Source organism: Phaethon aethereus, assembly GCF_964289735.1.
Source record: "Phaethon aethereus genome assembly, chromosome: 13".
In the NCBI taxonomy this organism is placed as follows: domain Eukaryota; kingdom Metazoa; phylum Chordata; class Aves; order Phaethontiformes; family Phaethontidae; genus Phaethon; species Phaethon aethereus.
Window position 1 is genome coordinate 3593070 of NC_138589.1, and position 24250 is coordinate 3617319.

The following is a 24250-nucleotide window of genomic DNA, read 5'->3' on the forward strand; positions in this document are numbered from 1 at the left end:
TGCCTTAGTATTTTATTTTGAGAGGTTTTTTTGCCTTAGTTGGTAACCCTTAAAAACCTATTTTCCAACTAAATATAGCTTTCAGGTTTGATATATTAGCTGAGAGAACATACTGTATCAACGTTCATTTATGTATGCAACTATGTTTGGATTTTTTTTCCTTAATTGTTATAACATTAAATGGAGAATAGCTGATTTGCTATTTGTGTCTAGCTCTCTTTGTATGGAAACTAAGATTCAATTATACACAAAAGAAAACTTCTGAAATTATTTTTTAAACCACAGTAATGTGTTAGATACAGTATAAAAAAAAAAGTGTCCCTGTCCACACACGCTGATTAAGCAGAGGAAGTATTTACTCAAGTTGAGAGAATTGAGCAGCTTGTTTTTTGTCACTATGCCCTTCAAGATTTTTGGAACAGCATGTTTCAGGCTAGACATCTGATCTGTATTTGCGGATTGGAAATGAAAACCACCCCCAAACCCAACCCCCCAAGCAATCATCGAATGGCAGCACTGTTAAACTGAAATGAAGGTAATCTCTACCCTTGCAAACGTATTGTGGCTCCCAAGTGCTAGTTTAGCATTTAAAGCCATGTTCAATTTTCCATATAGGAAGTGTACCGTTTAATCACTGGTTATCAGACCTTCTTCACACTTCTATGGCAAGCATTATTTGAAAAAAAAAAAAACACATTAATAAAGCTGTGGCTATTTGACTCATATGTAGATTAATTGTACTCTAAACTATTAGCAAGTGGCCACACTTTAAATGTGGCTCTTGCAGCTTTTCCTGTGATTCCATGTCTTTGTCAGCACAGCAACAACTCAGTAATTTCATTGTGTTAAGCAATGGAAATAGTTTATAAAAAAACCTAATATTTCTGTTTTAGGGGAAGAGGGCTTTTTTTACTGTGCATTCATTTTAATTTCTGAACAAGTATAAACAAACTGCCAAGATGCTCATAAACGCTAAACACTTCTGCTTACATTGTGAGTTGTATTTTATTTATGTCTACATTTTTTTTTTTGTGGGTGCGGAAGGAAGACAGACGAGAAAAAGGTAGGTTCTAACATGACGCTTCTTGAAACACTAGGTTTCTTTCTCACTCCTCTAGTGCAGAAGTAGAAAATGATATTTTTTGGGGGTTGCATTCCATTTCATAAAGCGTTGCTCTTCTCCCCTTGGCAAGTCCTTGATAGAACCAGTCCCTCCCTTCCTTTCCAAAGGAAGTGGATATACAGCGTTTTTAAGAAGAGAGCTTTGTTCAACGAGGGTGGCCATTTAACAGAAAGCCCAACTGTATTATCAGTTTCTTTCATTTTCTTCCGAGTATGCTGTGCCTTTTAAAGGCATTTCTTCCTACGTTTTCTTACTACTGACTGGAAGTAACAATATAAAGCTGCATTTATGCAAGGAACTGGGACTGACGTGGATATTTCACACCTGGCCTATGCTTAAGTCTTTAGGCTACTACTGATGCAATTAAGTAATTGCTAGAGATGATTAAAAAAACCCCCAACAACAGTTAAGGCTATTGTAGAAAAGAAAAAATACTAGTAAGATTCCCACCATCAATACCAAACACCTTTTACACACCTTTTAAGGCCAGGCCTTCTGTCCTTCCAGTCTTACTTAACATGACATGTTCTTTAAGCTGCTTTGCATCTATGCCTCCAACAGTCAGACTTTTAGGATCCGGTATCTCTTTCGTTTCACTTGGTTGGACAAGTGTCGTAAATTAACGCTATCCAAGTATTTAGAGACCTGTGTAGCCTGTCCTCTAGCACTAGAATGTCTTTGTGCTGTTTCTGTTGAACAAGTGAATTTCTCAAAAAGGTAGCCAGAGTGGTAAGGAGAAGGCAAACAGCTACTGCGAGCACAGGTGCTCAATGATGACATCACATCTACACAATGTCTGTGAAGAGATTAAGACACTGCCAGAATGCGTGTGGTACGCTTTTAAAAAACTAGCCTGCCCTTCAAAACTGGGACAACTCCAAGAAACAAGGCTCCAAACTACATTTATGTAACTTAGATCTATGACTTTCACTGAAACATACCAACAAAAACAATCGGAAAAGGCTTCAAATTAGTTCCTTGTATGTAAGGTGCCAATAAGTGGGAGTTAATCCTCAAGCCCTGTTTTATGACAAAAACAAAGTCTACGGGCAATTTAGACTGAATTACTTGAACTGTATATAACTACAGATTTACAGCTCATATCATTAGTTTTAAGTAAGTTGTGGCTTTGGACACAAAAATACCATTCTACTCTGATGATACAAATTTACTGCTCTGAAGAGGAGCGAGTTCTAAACAAAACAACCCTCCTACACCCACTTTGTAGTTTAACGTAGATTATATCCCAGTATTAAAATACTATATCCACTTACCATCATCTAGCGTGATGTCCTGTAGTCCTATTGTTTGAAAATTCAATTCTCGATCTTCAGGTTCTGGTTTAATGTTAATAGCTGCCCCATCCGGTGAAAATGGAGATGAATCGCATACGGTGTGGTGTACCAGGGATGACACTGCATTAAGACCTCCCAATGCTGGACTGTGTGCTTGAGGGGAGTGCTGTCCCGAGTGACTTACTGTGGTTGGCGGGGGAGATGAGGCAGGTCCTGAGCTAGGAGATTGGTAAGGCATAGGTTGTAGCTGGGGTGAAGAAGGTCCAGACAGCGGCGAATGGACCAAAGGGTGGGAAGCTGTTGGGGATGGGGATGAAGCGGATGCTGGATTTGTAGAATGGTATGGGACTTGCTGCAGCTGGGGAGAAGACTGCCCGAGGGACCGACTCATTGCAGAAGGGATGGAACCCTGCCCAGCGCTGGGGCAGTGGTATCCCATCGACGGTAGGTGAGAAGACGACTGTCCTGAATGAGCTGGGTGCGCTAGCGGGTGCCCTGCTGTACTTGGTGTTGACACAGAGCCTGGATTTGAAGAATGAAACTGCATTGGTGGTAGAGCTTGGCAGCTAAGATTTATCAAATGAGGTACAGCTGTGTCTTGCTGAAATGACATAGCATCAAATCCTTGGCTGGAGGCAGAGTTCATAGGAAGACCAGACTGTCCATTGTATACATCGTTAGACTGCATAGGCTGGTAAGAAGGCCTCACGGGGGGTGCTGATGTTACCTGAAAAGACTGAACCACAGCAGGAGGCAAAACATGACACTCTTCACTTGGACTAAGGTTTCTACCTTGCATGTGTGGCAGGTGGGGTACTGCTGAGGTCACCATGGCTGTGTATGGTGGCTGAACGGGGCATACAAGGCTCCTGGGTGATGAGGACAGTAAATTGTCATGTGGGTGCCCTTGCTCCGGTGAAGGCAACTGAGTTCGAATAGAATGCAGGCCCTGGACGTTGCTCGTGTGAGGCAGGGCCAAAGACGGAACAGCAGACAAATCCACCTCATCTCGGTGCTCTTGCTTCATTATAACTAGAAAAAGTAAACCACTACATTACAGTTCCAACCCATTTGTATCCTGTGATAAATACATACTAACTGCTGTTTCGCAGCCACAACAGTATGGTTAATGTCCGTGCTCTAGTCTCCCTTCTTTTGCTCTGCTTTTTTTTTTAATAAATTTTTATGCCTGCTATATTGACCCTTAAAAGCCAGAACCCTCGTAGCATTTATTCAAAGGCAGTTATCTTCCCTTCTAAAATAGCAATGTATGTTTTTAAAGACATTTGCAACCGAGCCAGAGGAAGTCCCGTACATCTAAAGGCTATGGCTCCTCAGAGGTATGTGCTGCTTGGGCTCCACTGAAAATAGGTAGACAAGAGTTCAGTGTCAGGCCCTAGAAAAGGGGAAGGACATTTTTAGCAGACTTCAAACTTTCCTTAGCTTCTGATCAAGATGACAGCTGAACTTTGGCAACACAGTAAAGCTAGTTTGAGTAGTGCATGTTGTTTTAACTACAGGAGCTCTTTCAGCATCTCCCCCTATTTCAGTGATGGCAACAGTTGTTCTTACAATACAGAATTACACACTGACATGCTTTCAGTTACAGGATTTATCTTTTTAGGCTACTGGTAGGCTCATGAAAAAATACTGATTTTAAGTTCAAACGGTCAAAAAATGTTAACACTTAACTGCTCAATTTACTGCTTTATACAATACACTGTTAAAGAAACTTATATTTATAGATAAAGTGGGTTTTAAAATGTTGGTGCAATAACAGTTGCCATTACAATTAAACTTGCTTCTTATTTAAGCAGTGTCATTACTTCATTCTACCATTTAAATAATTTAAATATGGATTTCTCAAACAAACAATGTTGTATAAGATATGTCTTGTAACTATCTTAGGAGCTGATATTCTTAAGAATAGTTGAAAAATACCACACAAATGTGGTAACACAGTTCATGTATACTTAGTGTAGCAGATAGCTGAGTAACACTGCTTAAAATTGCACGTGAAGGTACAAAGTAGGTAATTTTAGAGCCCAAGTGAGCAAAACTTACTTTAAATAGTGTAAAATAATGGAAGTTTGTTTTGTCAGCATACACATTAGCTGTAAGAAGTTTATATTAATAATATCCATATCTGACTTTAAAGACTCCTTCACATATCTGACTTCAAGTTCTCCAAACGGTACTAAAGGATTTAGTGCCATCACTGGTACCTCATCAATTCTGACTACTCTAAATGGGTATGAATTTCTTTAAAAAAAAAAAAAAAAAAAGCATGGCAGGCAAAGGAGCAGGCACTGCATCTCCTAGTAGTAACCACTTCCTCATACCAAATGGAAGGGATTAAGTAACTACATGTACAGGTAACATGTATGGTTTTTGCATCTGGCGAAGTTACAAACTATTTTCTCTCAACATGCTGCAACGTGTCCAGAGCAAGGAAAACATATTGCTTTTGTCTTCCTTGTATCTAAACCTGGTTGTTTTTGGGGGGTTTTTGTTACATTGGTTTTTGTTGGGGTTTTTTTTTGACATTTGTTGTAGGGGAAATGTGTAAAACCTGTTTTTCTCTGATTTCACTATCCTCCATGTCATCACTAGGGTTATTTAGAAGAGCAGCTTCTGAGATTCACCGTCATTCTCAAAGAAAAGTAGTACGCAAATTACTCGGTAAAAAGCGTAACACAGGAACACCTGGCTGTAATCGTGGCACTGTAGCTTACTACTCTAGATTTCAGCTTTTTAATTAGACAAGCTTAAGTTGTTTTACAAAAAATTCCAAACTAGTCTTATCTACCTGTCAAAGGTACAAGACTGTCTGAATTACCTTCAAATGTCTACTTTAAAAAAAAACAGTAAAATGCAACTTTTTTTTTTTAATACCTGGTGTATAAGTAAAACGTTGAGACTGGCTTTTTTTCCTCTTGCCATTGCAGAGATAAAACTGCACCTGAACTGCAGCTGTAATGCTTTTGTTATGGTATGGAGGAACTTCAAGTATGATGTTTGCCTACATGAAAGTCAAACCAAAAAAGTTTTACATATCAAATGCAAATGAAACTGCTATTCGTTACAGAAAAACTAAAACACTTATTGCAAAACTAAAGCAAAATGATATTTGGAAATTGGTAAACTTCAAGTTTATGCATATTACACAGTAAAACAGCAGTATAAGCAAGCTTATGTGGAGACTCTTTTCTTCTTTTAAACATCATGAGTGTTCTGAAGGTAATGCTTTTAATTAAATAGACACATAATCTAAAAGATGACTTGTTTATCTGCCAAAGCATAAAAAAGTCCCTCTAGCAGTCAAAGAATTGCATTTTGGATCATTACAAGCTTTTAAGAAAAATATTAATGCACTGGAAATTATTTGTCGTCTTAGCAAAATCATCTTCAGCTTTCTTTTTTCAACTTTCAAATTCTTTTTTCATTGCTTTCACAACAGACATTCTATTTCCAGTTCCTTCAAAGCATCATCTTAATGGCTACTTTATAGTATTAAGCCAATTTAGAAGTCTCCAGTTGTCTGTCCGAATCAGCCAATGATCTGCTTGCTTTACTAAATGAAGTCTAAATTTCAGAACAACAATGAAGATGTCCAATTTCTCACTTTAAAACAAAAAGCTTTCTAAAGAAAGAAAAATTGTTTCTCACCCCTTGACACTTTTCCCTCATTATTTTCCCTTCTACCTCCCACTGAGGTCGTCCATCTGTTGAGAGAAATTTACAAATAATTCAAGGAAAAAGCATTTTCTAAAACACCTGAATACTTAATCTTAAAAATACTTAAATACTTAATATAAAACTGCATTTATTTTCAGTCATAAAGAGGCTATTCAACTGACAGAGATATATTGTTAACAAAGCGTCAAGTATAGAGATGCTTTAGGAGTTTCAACGCTGTGGCCATTGTCTGTAAATTGGCTGTTGTGCAGGATTCTGCATTTTAGCAGAACCTGCTGCTTCTGTACAGTTAGATTTCATTCCAAAGCAGGCAGTGTGTATGGAAGTGTACAGAGTGATTTTTTTTTTTCCCCGTTTTTCTAAAAACATTTTTGAAATGTAGTTAAGTTACTACTAACGCTTCTGATTATTTACAGGTTAAGTCACCATCTGAGAGATAACATGTGCTGTATCTTCATGCATGTGCCCAGAGGTTATACATTTAAAACAAACACCCTCCCCGAACCGCCAGGCCCTGTAGTTCAAATACCAGGCAAGCTGTCTGTGTTGTGAGGGAAGTAAATCCTGTTGGTGAATCTCTCTGCTCTGACCTAGCACAACGCATTATCACATAAAACCCAACTCTTTTACTTATGTATTTAAGGAAATAACAACATGGAGAAGAATTGGACTTGGTTGCAAACTTTTCTTTTTAATGATTTACTTCTGTTACTGTTCTCCCAAAAGTTCAAATCAGGTATTCAAGTCGCAGCAATGATGATAAAAGCCGTTAAAATTTTAGGCTCTCTACATTAAAGGGACATTCAAAGAGAAAAAGGAACTCTGTGTATTAAGACCACTGGTCCTAAATTTTCAACTATTTTTCATGCATTTTAGTCTAAGAAACATTAAGATCAAGATGGATGTCCAGAAGAGCTACAGAACCAGGAAGGAAAGCTGAGTAACCAAACATCTTTGAGGAATATGTATGTAGGTACCTGAGTGTGTGCGCGTGTGCACCTGCATATACCACAAAAAACCAAAGACCACTTACAAAAGCATTAATTATATCTGGTTGTAGTAAACTAAAAATGAGAGAAGTATTTGATAGTTTGTGTTTGGGTTTTTTTCCTTGTGTTAAATTCTCTCATTTATGGAGTTGCATCATTATGAAAGTGATAGAAGAGAGGAAAAAACATGGTAAAAAAAAAAAAGGCCTTCAAAACTGTACATACTTACATTTAAAGAAAGGTGCTTTAGAAATACTCCTCCAAAATCTGCAAGTTTCTCGCTTACGTCGAGATTCTATTTCCTATATATTAGGCTGAAAATTTTAATCTACTACCTTCCCACGGAATAATTTTTTTCATTTAATGAGATCAGTAGGAAGCAGTTAAATGTTTCTACAGATTTCACTGCATGAAGGAAACGCTATGTCTTTAGTATACCCAACTGAAACACAGGCCTGCAATATAATTTTTAACTTAACTTTGCTAATATAGAAGTGCAAGCCTGGTGCAGTCCCACCCATGACTAAGTGTTGCCTGGGACACTAAACTTGGATTCTAGAGAACGAGAAGCATGTAATAGAACCAACTAGGACACTTCTGATTTCTTGGCAATTAAATACTTGACTGGCTTATCAAGCACACAAAAGGTCGCTGTGGCTCATACGACTGCTTATTGCCGGTATTTTACCTCCACAATGTGCAAGTGCACACTTGCCTGTTTACAGAGACAAATTAGGCATAGACGCAGCTGAAGCATAGACCGCACACCTAATCTGAGCCAGATCCTGAGCTTTTTTTAAAAATGCATCCCTTAAGAGTAGCTTCTATAGAAAATCTTATACAAATATACTGAAAAAAATTAGGAGGGTTTTCTAACTAATATTTACTTCATTAGCTTAGGAATAAGTCGGTTCCTATGCAATGACTAAACCAGATGTAACATGACCTCAGTGACAATAGTACATTTCCATTAGTTCCCCTTTTTGTTTTTTCAGTTTTTTTAATAAGGAGAATGATCCGTCAACAGCATCTTTCAAATATACACAACTCAAAGTTCCATAGCCTGTAATTATCTTCCTGCATCAGAAGTACTATTTCATTAATAATTGCCACCTAGCACCTATATCGGTGCCCAAGCTGAAGTTTCAGATTACTGCTTGTAACTTAACTTTGTTTAAAAATCCTTACTTCCTAAAATTAAGCTCAGGTAGCGTTTTTGGTTTCAAGAAAAAAAGTAAGATAGCATTTACCTTGCCCTTTTTCAAAAAATATAATTTTGGATTCTGGAAGAAAATTGGATCCCGTCACCACCATTTCATGGCCTCCATTTACGGAGCAACTATTGATGCTGTACTTCTCAATCTGCGGAAGTTCTTGAGCAGATCGCTGAGCTTTAAAAAAAAATTAAGGGAAAAAATTGTTATTCATAGCTTTAACCATAGTGTCATTTCCTTTATGATTCTAACTTGAAGAATCTGGGGTTCAACTAAAATAACCATCTGTTTACATTTATAAATCATATTTGTGTATGATTTACCTTTGTTTTTAAAATTATGTTGTAATTATATAATTATAGAAAAGAAACACCAAGAAGTCATGAATGCCAACAGTTTCTACTGTTAGAACAAATGAAACTTTTAGTTTAGGAATATGGGTTTAAAAATTACTTCATATTTTATAGACAAAAGTGATTTCTGGGAGAAATTCAGATTAAGGTCATGTTTTGATTCCTTAGTGCCAGCATTTAACAAAGGAACTCTCTAGCAGTTCAGCTGTCCATCAGATAATACCGTATAAAAGTAATGGTACAGACTCTTGTAAATGAAATGGTATTAGTTCTTCCTAAAATCTTTATGTTCACTGAAATATATCTGCTGCCTCTGTTCATCTACAGGAACTACTGAAGCTGCTTGCTGTGTGACTGCAGTTTTCCTTTAAAACCAAAAACATTGTTTTTCCTCCAAAGCTTCAGGCTGCCATTTGGCAAGTACCACCTTTAACTAAAGATGTATTAATTTTTGGTAAATTAGATCTTTACACACAATGCTTTTTACACATGCTTATTATATATAATTCTGACAATAAATATTGACGGAATGAGAATACTATTGACACATGCAGAAAACACGAGTATAAATTATGTACAGTTAAAGCAATCTTACAGCATTCAACAGGTATGGAAGCAGTCTGCAGAGATAAGACTTTTCCACTAGGTTGTGGGATGTGAACACGGAACACGAGCCGCACTCTGGTATTCTTTCTTCCAATATCCGTCTCTCCTTTACGGAGCTCTATATCCGAATTGCGAAGTTTCAAGATACCAGCACAATCGATACTGGAGGTAGGCGAGGACAGATGTTAGAAGAGAAATGGAAGAAAATGAATCAAACTATTGCCACAGTGTACTCTGTAAGCCTTTCTTTTCTTAAAGAATGAAGAGCATTGCATTTTTTCCCCATGTTATCCCATTTTAAAATGTCTGAGATTAAAAGATCTCTTAGTGTCAAAAATGGCAGCAAGTATTCTGTTGAAACATTTTGTCTTGTAAATGTCTAGCTGCCGCTTTTTTGAACCTTCAAAAGATTTTGTGTATTGCACATTGTTTAACCTTCTAAGTAAGTTATTTAACACAGTAAGCATCATTTACAAGGAGTGAGAGACTGGTATTTAGTTCTGCCTTAGGAAGGACTAGAGAATGACAAAAGTGTAGCCATCAAATCCTGGCTACCGTTCCACAGTTGTTGATTATTCAGGAGACACACATACTTTAACCGAGGAACGTTACCTTGCACATCATCGTGGGTTCATAGCATTCACTGGAACTAGCATGAAGTCTGTAACTAGGAAAAAATCTAAGGTGGCTTCAGAAGTCTACATAAGAAATAAATGTGCTACAGAAACAAATAATCATGCTCTACTCTGCTTGCTGACCCTCCAAGCTAGAACAGAGTAGTTAACTGTTGCTGTAACTAACCATTAAACTATTAGTTAGCACATTCGATTTGGCAAGACATGAAAAGCCATAATAATGCAACTGCTAAAAATAAAAGTGTAATCAAAACCAGGAAAAGGCCTACCAAGATACCACATGTGAAATCACCACATTCAAAAGCAACTAAACTCTATGACTGTATTTTCATAGAAAGAAGTCATATGTCTTTGTAAAATCAAACAAAGACTCTACTGGCCAGTAACCCACATGCAGTTCTACAATGTGGAGTTATATATATGTATGGATTGTATGAGGAAGTATAATCCCAGAAGCACTGATCCATCTCCCCAACCATCTTAGGAGCTTCCCTGTCTTTCTACTCCTTCACTTCTGACTACCCAAACAGTTAATTTTTTCAATGTTGGCATGCTTAAAGAGGTATGTCTATCTTAATCGTGAGCCGTATTTGTGGAAAATATGCTATTTTACAAGATTATTCTTTTACCTTTGTACAAATGAGGAAAAAAGACACATAGCAACTAATTGACGCTGCAATGTACCTGGCTGACATATTATTTTCAGGAAGAAGTGGTATTTCCAAAACTTTTGTGCTGGCAATTATTATCTCTTGACTAGCTGTTGCAACTGTTTTTCCAGTGATACGGTGCACCTGGTAGAACGCATGAGGTCTTAAGTAGCGATCATCTGCTGTTCCGATGAACATTTGTAGGTTTACTGGCTTTTCACTGTAGCCCAGGAGCTGATGAAAAAGTAGATGTAATATTAAAATATTAGTTGACTTCACTGCTTTTGTGTGCGCATAATATAAATACACAACTATGACTCAAGTCTTTGTACAAGAGTGGTGTTTAATTAAAATCTTCTGCAATCTCTTCAGAAATCAGAGAACGGAGTACAGCTATCTGTCCCCCCAGTACAAATGTCGGCAACACCATTTACAAGTGGATATTAGAATTACCATAAAATTTACCATTTACAAGTGGATATTAAAATATCTTTATTACTTTAGAATGTATCAATGACAAAAGAATCGTTTTTATCTATAGAATCTCTCTGTCAAAGTTATGCTATGTTAGAGGTGTGTTTCTGAGACTGATTTTCATCAAAGCCAAATTATCAATTTTCATAAGATAAAATGCATCTAGAAACTAGGTGTATGTAATTTTTATTTAAAAATATATAGAATTTGAAAGTTTAGTTTTTTCTACTGTGGAGTGCAATAGTGAGTTTATGAAACTTAGGAGGTCTTGTGAATGCAACTGTATTCTGTTAGGACAAAGAAAGCTTAATTCATAGCTAGAACATCAAGTATGGTTTATTTTTGGCAAAGAAAATGTACTAAAAACCCAAATTTGATAAATGTTAATTCATGCATCTTTCCTTTTCTTAAATATAAGACTAGCCCCCAATGCACTCAGCAACCACCTGTTGCTTGAGCTAACAGTAGTAGTTCTAGGCACAAAACACATTGAAACATCAGGGAAAAAAACAAACCATACATGAACTCTAACAGAAAAGGCTAGGTTTATCATAGGACTTTGGTAACAGATTATCCGTAAGATTTAAGGAAACAAATTTAACCAACAGCAACAAGCAAATTTCCTTTAGCCACTGCAATTTTAAATCTGAAGCCTATAAAATGTATCTTATAAATCCAGAAAGTTTACTTCACCTGCCTGCAATTGGCAGATTGATGCACACTGTAAGTTAAGTTATGTAATTTCTAAAAAGCAATGCAGCAAATTTACATGTCATCAACTTACTTATGTTCAAACTGGTGGGAGGGCCAGACAGTCATTCTTTAAACGTGGTTTTGTCATGTCAGTATTTTTGTCTCTAGGGAGAGTTATTTGGTCACACAACAATATTATCCAAGGTCTTTACAGAACTAACACTTAAAACACAACCATGTCAATTTAACCTACTTACAAGAGTAATTTAACACCAGTAGTCAGCAGTACAAAATAGCAAAGCACACCCACACCCAGAAATGAGAAGCACCGCTGTAGATTCCTTGGATCTTGATGCACTACTGTTGGCAGTAAGTTTTATGTCCACCAAATGAGCACCTACCAGTCTTGTCACTTTTCTTAGAGTTGTCTCAATCAAGAACAGAAATGCAGTTTCCGACAGACATCTGAACTTTAAAAAAAGATCCATTCTCAATACTTGCAGCCTTACATGAATGCTTTTGCCCAAGATGTAAGACTCGCTCATTACTTAATCCACCAAGATACAACAGCATGGTCATATTTCCTTTCCATTTAGTTTGGTTCTTCCCATTTGCCCAATGACCTTAAATGTGATCGAGAAGCAGAAAAGCCAAAATCCAGACCACGTGAGACATAAAACTGGGCTTGCTCAAACCCAAAACAACTGAGGCTTGTTCCTCGCCTCTTCGTATCCAGTACACACACACAATCTAAAATAATTCCCAAAGGAGACACACTGCAGATAAGAATCTACAGACAAGCTACAGCATGTAACCACTATTGAGCAACAACGTATCTTGAGCAGCTGACAGACACAAAAGCTTGATAGATCAAATACATTATTTGTTACAATCACAACATTATGAGGTTGCTCTTAGAGAAAATGCCCATTCTACTTTTTTGTAGATTTTTTTTTTTTTTTTAATTAATAGAGAGGAAAGATGGGAAACTCTTCAGAAGTACTGCTTCTATTGCTTTTCTGGGCTGGGAGATCTCTTGGACAATTACTGCAGTAAGGAGACTGTGCTGCTTTTCATGGTTGTAGACAAAGAATTCTGAATTCTGTGGTCCTCAAATCTCCTCGTACCTCATGCACATCTTGGGAGATGCACAGCATCTTCCCGGCTGTCGTGCCTTTAAGAGGCCAGTCCAGTTCAACTTTTACCATGAAATGTAGACTGTATTTATTTGTACTACATTGTACGCAGACCGCAAATGAGGTTGCGCTAAAGCAGATTGGTTTCTGTCCCTAAGCTCAATGACTTCTCATCTATGTCCCCACCGGATTCCAGCTACCATCGAGAATTCATGCACACAGAAGCAAGCAGAACAAACCGACTTAATAACATTAAATCAAAGAGTCACAACTCCTCATGGGTTTAACAACCCTTACCCCTCCAGACCCTCACTATAATGAGGGAAAAATATCTACCACAAAAAGCCAAGCAATCTTTAAGAGTTATGGCAGCTTTTATCAAATACAATATCCTGTCCTATAATTGACGTACTTCCAACTAATTTCTTACATGATCGCATTTGTTTGCATTTATATATGTGTGTCTATGTGCAGGCTTTTGTTCTATCAATCAAATACATAAAATCTTTTTGTTCTCAGTACAGACGGAGCTAAACCCAGCAAAAGACGACCAGCAAACCAAACCAACCCAACCCCTCAGCCACTGAGTAGAGACAGTCTAGATTATCAGCATTGCTTCCCATGTCAATAAATTCAAGCACTTACTTAAAAAATGTTACGGTGGAGACAAAGAACCTCCCTGTGAACATCAGTGTACTGACAGGTTTCTCTCCATCTGTTGGAAGTCACCTGTAAACTACAGGAACACAACTGCACCACAAACTTGATAGTGGAACACTGGACTCTTACATCAATTAAATACATAAATGCATAAATTCCTTTTTATACTTGATGCAGGACTCCAACTTTTTCCAAAAGTTGGGTTTTTTTTTAAAATACCAAGTAAATATTTTATGTTTTCTGTGAGTCTGGATTATTTTAGGAGGTTGAAGAAAACTTAAGGACATGTATAAGTAAGTTTAGCATTTACAGCAGCCATTTTGTCCCAAGTTCTCAACACTGCGACTCCACCATCCATTTTCCTCAGAGTTAAAATTAAATCTTAACACAATGGAATACAGCCTGTGACGTTCGTTCGTTAAATGTGTTCACTTTAATACTGCAAATTATATAAATTACAAGCCAGACCTAATTCAAAACTTTGAGTAACTTCCAAATGGGGTCACTCTGACAAAGCTAATTGCCAATTAAAGCTATCTTCCCCTTCCTTAACAATGGACATGTACACAGCAGTTCTAGAGATACTACTGATATGAGAGAGAGAAAGAGGGCCGGGGGAGGGAGTGAGCCTCATAGAACTGAGCTGGTCTGTCCACAGTCAGTGGAGAAACTGTCCTCTACAGAAGCCTACACAGAGCAGGAGCTCAATTTAGTGAAGCAAAACATCCCCCATGCCAGCAGTTGCAATGCTGCCTACAAGTCTCTGTGGCCATATACTTACATTTGAATGGTTCAAAGCCGTGTTTAACACTAGTTTTGCTTCCATTATTCTTGAGCAGAGGGTGACCCTCTGTGCTCGCCCAGATACGCTGTGGAAGACATACAAGGCTTGGTTTCTGCAAAGCATGCTGTGGGAGGAGAAAGTGGTGGGAAAGTCTGACAGCAAATGCCCACACCGCCACCAGATGAGTTCGGATCAATAGGTTATCACGGGCACTTTCTCTGTGATGCCTTTGTGAAACAAGCTTGTGTGCTTGTTGACTGTCTCACACCACTATAGTACATTAGCTATACCAAAGTAGAAATTTCAACTGTTACTACAGCTTCAGAAGACGTAATAAAAACACCCCACAACAAGGCCCCACACATTACTTCCACCTTTAGTCACTTTGCTTCTGGTTCATGTATTAAATTAAATGAAAACAAACAAGAAAAGAAAACGCCCCAAGAAAAGTACAAGGAAAAACATAATGCAACAGAATACACTTTTATAGTAATTTAGAAGAAACCTATGCATCTTATAATACAGAAGCATATAAATAAGGCATCTCATAATTAAACATGGTCTGTAATAACATCAGGACAAAGCCCTGAAAATTTCACACATACTTAGCAGCCATGCTACTGTAAACCAGCCTCAAAACAAACAAGCCGAACAAGGACTCCCCCCCCGCCCCCCCAAACGTGTCAATCTGATGCTTACACTACAGCTTTGTCTCAAATGAATTGTTGTAATGGATCTGCGATGAAGCCCTGTTAAAGGTACCAGAATTATATATATACACACACGTATGGTTAGGCAGAATAGTAAGATACTGGCAATGTAGCAGAGACTTCCTAAATTTGTACTTTGTATTACAGATGACTTATTGTATTTCGTCAAGGTTTAAAATAAAGAGAACAGCGTAAAAGAAAAACAATGTAAAGCCATAAAACCAACCAACGTGTGCAAGTAAGTGTGGCAATTAAGTAAGCGGGGAGCGGTGAAGAAAAGAATAACCCTGTCTCCCGTGTTACAGAGTGTAATTCGGGCCCTGATCACAGTAACGGACGCTGCATAGGAAGGAAACCTACCACAGTCGAAAGCAAGCAATGAGCAGGTTGCAAGCATCCTCCTGTTTCCAGCGGCTGTATTTACAGCAAAAGAGACAGCAAGCTTAACAGGCTGTGGATGCTAATGAGAGCCTACACACTAGCCAAACCTTTGAGGCAGCTGGAGAAGTTGTCTATAACACGTTGATTAAAAAGACCCCAAACAACTGACAAAAACCCCTCCAACCGTTATTACACAAATTTGTGCTTTAGAATAAACATTTTTCCCTTAACTCTTGTCTAATAAGTGAGCTGGCAACTCTAGGCACGGCATAGATTCTGCAAGAGCAAAACTGAAAGTGTACAGTGTCTTGTAATCAAAGAGAGGAGTCTGTGGGGGCCAGTGAGCCAACGGGTAGGGAGAAAAGGATCCAAGAGCTTGCAGAGAGGATGCCTGCACATCCCACGTAGTTTCTATTACATAATCACTCAGAGCCCTCAGTGAAGCCAGCATGCTGTCCTACCACCGCGTAAGTAAAGACAGCCCGTTCCATACCACGCCTGAGAACGGAGGACAATGCTGGATTACTTGGTGAATTCACCTGAAAGTACTCTGACCCTATCCAACTGCAGGTGCATTCAGCAGTTTGCTGAAGAGTATGATGGTATTCTGAAGCCCATTATGTGAATAAAGCTGGTGAGAGTAAGCCTTGGATGTCCCTCCCTAGAGAAAACCCTGACATAGTAAGCACAGCGGAACTTTCTGCCCCCCGCGCTTGGTCCCCACTGGAGACAAAATTGTCACAGAATCTGAACTACCTTCCGTCTCCTAGGAATGGCATCATCTCTCCCTCAAAAGAAAGATATTTGGAGCCTGAATTGCCATTAGTGACGCAATACCTGTCCAGTGAGTAACAAAGGAGACTTAGTACCCCAAATCAACTTCAGATCAGGAAAAATGACGGATTTGGGAATTTAAAATGCATTCCTTTTAAATACAGTTTTTTCTCATTCAAAAAAAAAAAAAAAAAAAGTTGATTGTCCTTAGTTTCATTGACACTGATACTTTCTTATTACCTTATCTGCTTTATGCACAATTCTGGGTATCAAACAGCCCAAACATTTAAGTCAGTAAAAAATAGTAATTGCTAAGTGAAAGTACCTACACAATTAATTTGAAAGAACAGATGCTACGTTTTGTTCAAATACCTAATGAAGCCATGGTAGCTGTACCTTTAGTTCACCCTAGTAAAGAATACAAAATATATACACAAATAAGAACACTGTGTCTCTATAATAGACCATACATATTTACACTAACGGCTTTTTACAACCTCCTGGTAAGTGCTGCAGAATCACCACAATGAAGATGCGTTACAATAAATCGCTACAGTATCAGCGTGCCCAAGATTCAGTCATGGGTCGCTTACAGACAGACAGTAGCTTAAACTAGTCAGTTGAGCACTAGGTATATTTTCAAGTATACTTTCCAGCAGTTACTCTTTTAATGTGCAAGCCTAGAGCTGCACACACACACACACAAGTTACTAGTTTTACTTTAAAAAAAAGATATACCACTTTCCCAGGAGTAGCAAACAGTGTGCTGTAGACCACTAGTAAGTTACTGCACACTGTCACTGCTGACCTCTAGAAACCCTCCCCTGTAATAGAATACTGATACACCACCCACTGCTTTGCAGAGGAAACGCAGCCAAGTTGTTTTTGTGTTTCTATATCGTTTCCATAGCAAAGGTCAGTGCATGCGTAAGTTAAACTAAAGCTGGAAGGCTAAAGACTGAAGGTCACCACAGGATAAGCCAGAAGAGCTTCACGCCAAAGCAGTTCCAGCCGTATTACTATACTGCATGCAGTAAACTCATGCATGCATGTCAATACTTAGTTGACAATTTTTACCGAGTAACTACAAAGACAGTAAGCTAATGAGAGAATTTTTGGATCATCAACAAGTTGTATTTTGTATTAAAAAAAAATAATTGAAAAGGCACACGTTCTTAATGCACAGATGGAAAATTCTTAAGAAAACGTGTAACATTAAAGATTATATAGATCAACTTGATCACTGAAGACAGCAGCATTTAAACTTGGAATTTTGTGGTAGTGGTGAGAACCTTTTCCTTGCTGAGGAAAGCAAATAGGTCATATTAAATAAGAGGCATCAACCTGGAAAAAAAGAAGTTAGCATTTTTCCACATTACACACAGATTATATTTGGGCCGTATCTGGCTCACATGTCATCAATTCCATGCTCTGATCTAAGGGAACGCCTGCAACACTTCACGAGCTTGTGAGAAAACTGTTTTCAGTCTCTAATATTTGGAAGTTTTACCTTCCCTCACCACCTTTTTTTAAATTAAGAAGGTTCTGTTTGTGTTCTCCATTTATTGTTGTGGGCCAAGCATTGCCAATCTCTATTCAAATGTACATGCTGTTTATCCACAAGATGCAATTTCTTAAGACCTGTAACAACACTTGAGAAGAACATCCAACAGAAAATATACACTTCACAGTACACAGGTACTTACCACACAATATTAGTATGCTTTGAAATAGTCTGTTTTTTTCTGAACCGACCACCCCTTTGTTTATTTACCAAAAAAACCCCAATACCTAATAGTGTTGCTGAATCCAGAAGTGATGTCAGGGTTTCAGCAATCAAGCAATACTATGATACTAATGACATTCAGACAGTGGCAAAAACCATTTGATTGTATTTTTAAACCAATTTTCCTGCAAAACTTTCCAGCACTTATTAGGAAATTGCCATGTTTAGCCAAACTTTCACCAGGGTTTAATATTAATGTTTTATCTTTTACGTGCCTTTTTCTTTGCTTGCTAATTAAGATGAAGATTCTGTCAACACTTTAGTGCTCCTTCGCCTGTGCACTATTAATTCACTGCTTATGGCATTACTGGATTGGTAAAGTAGGCTGATTAGAAAGCTCTTCCATACAAATAGGCCTCCCTAAAAATAGGGCAGTCTTGAAATACGAGACGTGTCGGGGGAAAAATTTGGGTTAAGTCCTGTGAACAAAAGACTTGATTCATAACTTTATCTTCACCAAATGCACCAGTATCCATATAAAAATCTTCAGTTCAAAGATGAGGAACGGGGAAGGAAATACATGTCTGTGTAAAGCAATAAGCACTTACTAAGCGTTTATTTCAGACGGAGATTTTAAAATGAAATATGTTAAACCAGAACAACATCTACTTCTCCTTCCTGAAGCGCATACTATTTTTTAATCACTTGATTATTTGATGTACCTTTCCATCAACTGAGAAGGAAAAGCATGCACATCAAAAAAGCATCCTCCTTCCTCTTTTGCTAAATAAACTTATCAAGTAGACTGACTTAAAGACTTGAAAACAGTACAGACCTCTGCAATTCTGAAAAAAATAGTGAGACATAAAAGGAACAAACTTTAATAAACTATTAGATAGTGGCACAAGTCCAATTTAAAAAAACATTTTAAAAGGTCATCACAAAGACAAATGGGTCCTGCAAAGGACTAAAGCAAACAAGTAATTGCAAATATCAGTGCATTATCGGTCATGAAACCATATGTATACACAATGTACAGAATACCCTTCAACGTTTAAAAACTTAGATTTCTACTTCTGAAATCTCGCATTCTTACATACTCACTCACTGCTTGCAGACAGGATTGAAAGATTTATAAATACCAATTTCAGCCATATTTTGAACAGTCTTTTAGCTCAGAGTCCTGTCCCATTCTACGCTGCCCAAGAAGGATCAATTCATAGCTAAAATAGTGTTAGACTAACAGTACTGCTTCACACAGTGCAGAATTACCAGTCACAACTAACTAGTCATCACAATACACTATCTGTCTGCAGTTTGCTCTACACTCTTGGGGGGCAGAAAGAATAAAAACAAAGAAAAAGTGCTACTCCTGAAATACCACCTCCCCGTGCCAAACTGTGCTATGGACAGTTTTTGGACAAACATTTCCAGGACAGAAATAGGTTATTCCCACATAACCTATAGAAAGAAAACATAAAGTAGTTTTACTTTCCCACATTTTAGTAAGCATATGATACAAAAAGCAGATGACTGTCATCCAGTGTGCCATTTTTAATGTTTTTCCACATTAACTACTGCATTTTCTAGATTGAGTATTCAATCATACAGTAGATGTATCAATATGGCTTTTACTATCTATTTCGAGGATTCTAGAGCAGAAGATGCCTATATAGGTAACAAACTGTTCTTGAAAGATATCCATTTTTACCATTTCATCACAAGGTCAACGTTTTTCCCTATACAGCCCACTATATGGTTCACCTGGGCCAGGACTTACCTTCTGCCTTCTAGATTTATTTCTGGGTTTTTATCACCAACCAACAGTGGGCAATTAGAGCTGGGATACAGCCTGCCTTCTGGTCATATACAAAATAGGGAAGAATTCAAGACAAAAATAAAAACTGAAAAGTGAAAGACAGGAAGAATGAAACACAGGAAAAGCGTGCTGCTTATTGGGCTTAGAGAACAGGGAGATCTCTGATATTGATTTTTGATCTTACACCTTTCTTCCGCTGTAATACTGCCAAGTTGTCCATATGGATTACACGAGGCCTCCCCTCTTCTGTTACTGCAGAATCAACTACAGTAAGAATTTTGCTTACAGCAGAGGAATCGATGAACGATTCTATCATCCTTAAACCCTTCGCAGTATGGCAGCAAGACACTTCTGGTACAGGCAAATTCTCAATAGCTACCAGTGCCCCAATCTGTCCTGTCTGCATGGGGCACAAGTGGATTCTATACAGTGTCTATCGCAGACATAGCATCAATTTTAGAATAAATTACCCTTATCATAGTTCACATCTAGAACTGATTTCCACTGTCATAAATGGCCACAGGGCAGATACTCCTTCTTGCATGCGGAATGGTGCCAAGAAGTAGCTGTTAATGCAACAGTCCCTCAGTACATCACATTGCACGGTTATCAAGGGTATCATGTAGATCACCTTCTTCACGAGTAACAGGACGAAAGATAAAAAGGAAAGACTACTTCTTGTGCATAACACAGCTTACGGAATTTACTACCAAAAGGTATCATTAAATTTAAAATACTTCAGAAAACTCAGAGAATTGCAGAGGTCGACACGAATAGCAGGAACACAGTATACAAACCATGTTTGTTTGTTTGAAGAAGAAAGAAGTAATTTCAGATCAGAAAGCTAGAATAAATTTTAAAAAAGTCTCTGAGAGATCCTTATCATGTGTCCACCTGCTCTAGAATGCTTTTATGTTTTTCATCATAAGCTTTATCCAACTGAAGTCTCATGAAGAACTCTAACCATTTCAGATACCGGTAAAATCTCATTCTAGCAAATGGTAAGTGTAAACATTATTTTTATTATGTACAATTTGACCTATGGGAAAGGCAGGAAATTCAAGCAGTGATGATCATTCACTTAGAGGCAGATGAAACATGGTAGCTATTTGTTTAAAAGGCTTGCCAGATGGGTAAAGCATGTACTCTAACCTACTGAATGAGAATGGTAAAGGCAGACAGTGCTCAGAAGCTTTCTATGTCTTCTGACAATGCAACACAACATTTCCATATAATTTGGATGATAAAAGTTCAACTTGCCACTTCCCTCTTGCTAACCATTCTCCCAAGTTATTTATTCCTTCCCCGTGAAAACTGTCAGCATTATCTTGCAGATTCTCTACTAAGGTAAAATAAATTGTTCCATATGACATGGATTAGTGGGAACATAATCCCAAAACAGAAGGAGATTACAATGACAGGTATCGGCTACTTAGAAGATTTTGCATTAAAAAAGCTGAAAACGAGAATCTCATTACAGAATTTGCTTCCTTGAAGTCAATGGACTTACAAAGCAAAGCATGATGCTCCACTCATTTAATTTCCTCACATTTGGAAATAAGCTGATTAAATGTAGTCACAACAGACGATGCCAAATTTGTCAGAAGCTTAGTCTCCTAGCAACAGGTATGGTACAGTATTAGTAATAGATTAATGACATGCACTAGTAGTATATAGCTTAAAGCCAATAATCTATCAAAATCTTTATGTTAAATAATACATCAACCGCACATGCAGAACTACAGAGTTTTCACAGTTTGGAAATTAAATACTTCACCTTTCTATAAAATAATGTTCAAGAGCAAAACAAATTGTGTAGCAAGCAAAAGCACACAGGCCTTCAGGCACCCAAAGATGTGACAGCTGTATTTGATGATCGCTGTAGGTCCCTTCCAACTGAAATACTCTATTCTATTCACCCACATCCTTTCTCATTCTGACACTGGTTAACATACAGTTATTTCACATAAGAAAATGCTGAGTACTTTTTTGCAACGATCACACACGGAAGCGACTGGTGTAAACCTAAGAGCACCAAAAAGAAAAGTTAAGTCAAAAACAAATAATAATGCGTATCGTGAACTCAATTTGCACAATAAGCTTCCGGAAGTGCTAGAAGAGATTTCACTTTTGTATCAAGTCACAAGCGGTGTTCCTCAGGGCTCGGTTCTGGGGCCGGTTTTGTTCAGTATCTTCATCGATGACCTGGATGAGGGGATCAAGTGCTCCCTCAGTAAGTTTGCAGATGACACCAAGTTGGGTGGGAGTGTTGATCTGCCAGAGGGTACAAGGGCTCTGCAGAGGGATCTGGACAGGCTGGATCGATGGGCCGAGGCCAGCTGTATGAGGTTTAACAAGGCCAAGTGCTGGGTCCTGCACTTCGGTCACAACAACCCCAGGCAACGCTACAGGCTTGGGGAGGAGTGGCTGGAGAGCTGCCCGGCAGAAAAGGACCTGGGGGTGCTGGTCAAGAGCCGGCTGAATATGAGCCGGCAGTGTGCCCAGGTGGCCAAGAAGGTCAACAGCATCCTGGCCTGTATCAGACATAGTGTGGCCAGCAGGAGCAGGGAAGTGATCGTGCCCCTGTACTCGGAACTGGTGAGGCCGCACCTCGAATCCTGTGTTCAGCTTTGGGCCCCTCACTACAAGAAGGATGCTGAGGTGCTGGAGCGTGTCCAGAGAAGGGCAATGGAGCTGGTGAGGGGGCTGGAGCACAAGTCTTGTGAGGAGCAGCTGAGGGAACTGGGGTTGTTTAGTCTGGAGAAGAGGAGGCTGAGGGGAGACCTTATCGCTCTGTACAACTACCTGAAAGGCCGTTGTGGCGACGAGGGTGTTGGTCTCTTCTCCCAAGTAACTAGCGATAGGACGAGAGGAAATGGCCTCACGTTGGGCCAGGGGAGGTTTAGATTGGATATTAGGAAAAATTTCTTCACCGAGAGAGTGGTCAAGCATTGGAACAGGCTGCCCAGGGAGGTGGTGGAGTCGCCATCTCTGGAAGTGTTCAAAAAACGTGTGGATGTGGCACTTTGGGACACGGTTTAGGGGGCTTGGTGGTGTTGGGTTGACAGTTGGACTTGATGATCTTGACGGTCTTTTCCAACCTTAATGATTCTGTGATTCTGTATTTAAATAAAGTAGCTTTCATCTGCTCACAGCTATTTAGTATTTACCTTTCACCAAACTTGGCCCTTAGCATACTGTTTTTCCCAGCAGTAAGTAAAAAGTTAATACAAATTGATCTTTTGTTTCATAACAACTTCCTCTCTCCCATCAAGCACGACAATTAATTTCTAATCCAGCTGGAAGAGATCAAATTGCAAAACAGAATATTGATTTGCATTTGTATTCAATTTAGAAAGGCATAGTACAATCTGTATGTTTAAGCATGAGACTGTCAGACACAAATACTACCCCCATTTTTAGAGCAGCATTCTTGTCATAGCAAGGTATTTCACAATTCTAATGCAAATAAATAGCTTTTAAAGCAATTGGTGTAAATCACATAGATTACAGATCTGTTGCTTCTAACTTGCATCTAGTACTGCAGCTTAGAAGCATCTAGTTCTGTAAGCAAAAGAAAGCCTACATATATTTGTCAAATCTTATAAACATCAGCAAAACAATTTCCTTTAATGCAAATATTAGTATTAGTGCAAGACGCAAGCACTCAGGGGCAAAAAAAAAAAGAAAAAAATTTGAATGCAGTTTGCAAAAGCTCAGCAGAGACTTATTTTGCCAGCTAAAATCTCTAATTCCAGTGCCAGCACCTCGGCATGTGAAAGTTGTGTCTACTTGTTCTCCACTGATTACAGCAACTCAATGCTCCACATGAAGAAATGTGCCTGGCCAACTTTCATATTCCAGCATACTTCAGGCACCCTCAATTTTCTCTCGTTTGCAGCATAGACTTCCTGATAAGCATTTGACCCTTGCCTCTACCATGCTAAGGAATCTATTAGGTCTGACAATAGGATAAAATTGGAGCTGGTTAGGCCATGGTATTGTGATGAGAAGGAAAACAATAGGCAACTTTGTAGGGAACATGAAGGTTGGATGAAGAGCTCGGATTAAGAATACACATGGAAGGACAAGGAAAGACATTCAAGAAAGAAGACAGGACACAGATAACCAGCCCTTTTTTGGAGGGAGGGAAAGGAAAGATAACAAAGTCTTAAGAGGAAAAAAGGAGGAATGAAAGAGTTCAAGGTAAACCATCAGAGAAGAGAAAGAGTTTGATGAAGAGCCCAAAGAATATGACGAGGAGTCAGGTTGAGACAAGAAATCCATCAGATGAAGAGTGTGGAGGGATGAGATTGCTTAGGCAAGGAAAAAAGGAGCAGATTGTCCAAGACGTTTAAATTCTGCTGGTACATCTTTATTTATATAGGTATAACATACAGCTGTTGCAAAACTGATGTAATTACAAAGCATGACAGAATTCACTTGCCAGAGGGGAGGAATAAGGAGAAAAAGTGGTAACATGTTTATACTACAGTATGAGTAGGAGAAAGAGAATGGGGCCTGATTAT

The 24250-nt window shown here is 38.5% G+C and overlaps 1 protein-coding gene across 2 annotated transcripts in view; it reads right to left on the reverse strand.

Annotated features, from left to right (window-relative positions):
* Positions 1–24250, reverse strand: part of NFATC3 (nuclear factor of activated T cells 3) — a gene marked incomplete at its 5' end in the record, with an annotated part of 73733 nt that overhangs the window by 16776 nt on the left and 32707 nt on the right. For both annotated transcript variants that reach the window (XM_082005780.1, XM_082005779.1), the window contains 6 exons: positions 2398–3450; positions 5314–5440; positions 6088–6143; positions 8357–8497; positions 9269–9441; positions 10599–10798. In XM_082005780.1, the coding sequence (XP_081861906.1) occupies positions 2398–3450; positions 5314–5440; positions 6088–6143; positions 8357–8497; positions 9269–9441; positions 10599–10798 (1750 nt within the window). The remainder of the gene's footprint in view (positions 1–2397; positions 3451–5313; positions 5441–6087; positions 6144–8356; positions 8498–9268; positions 9442–10598; positions 10799–24250) is intronic.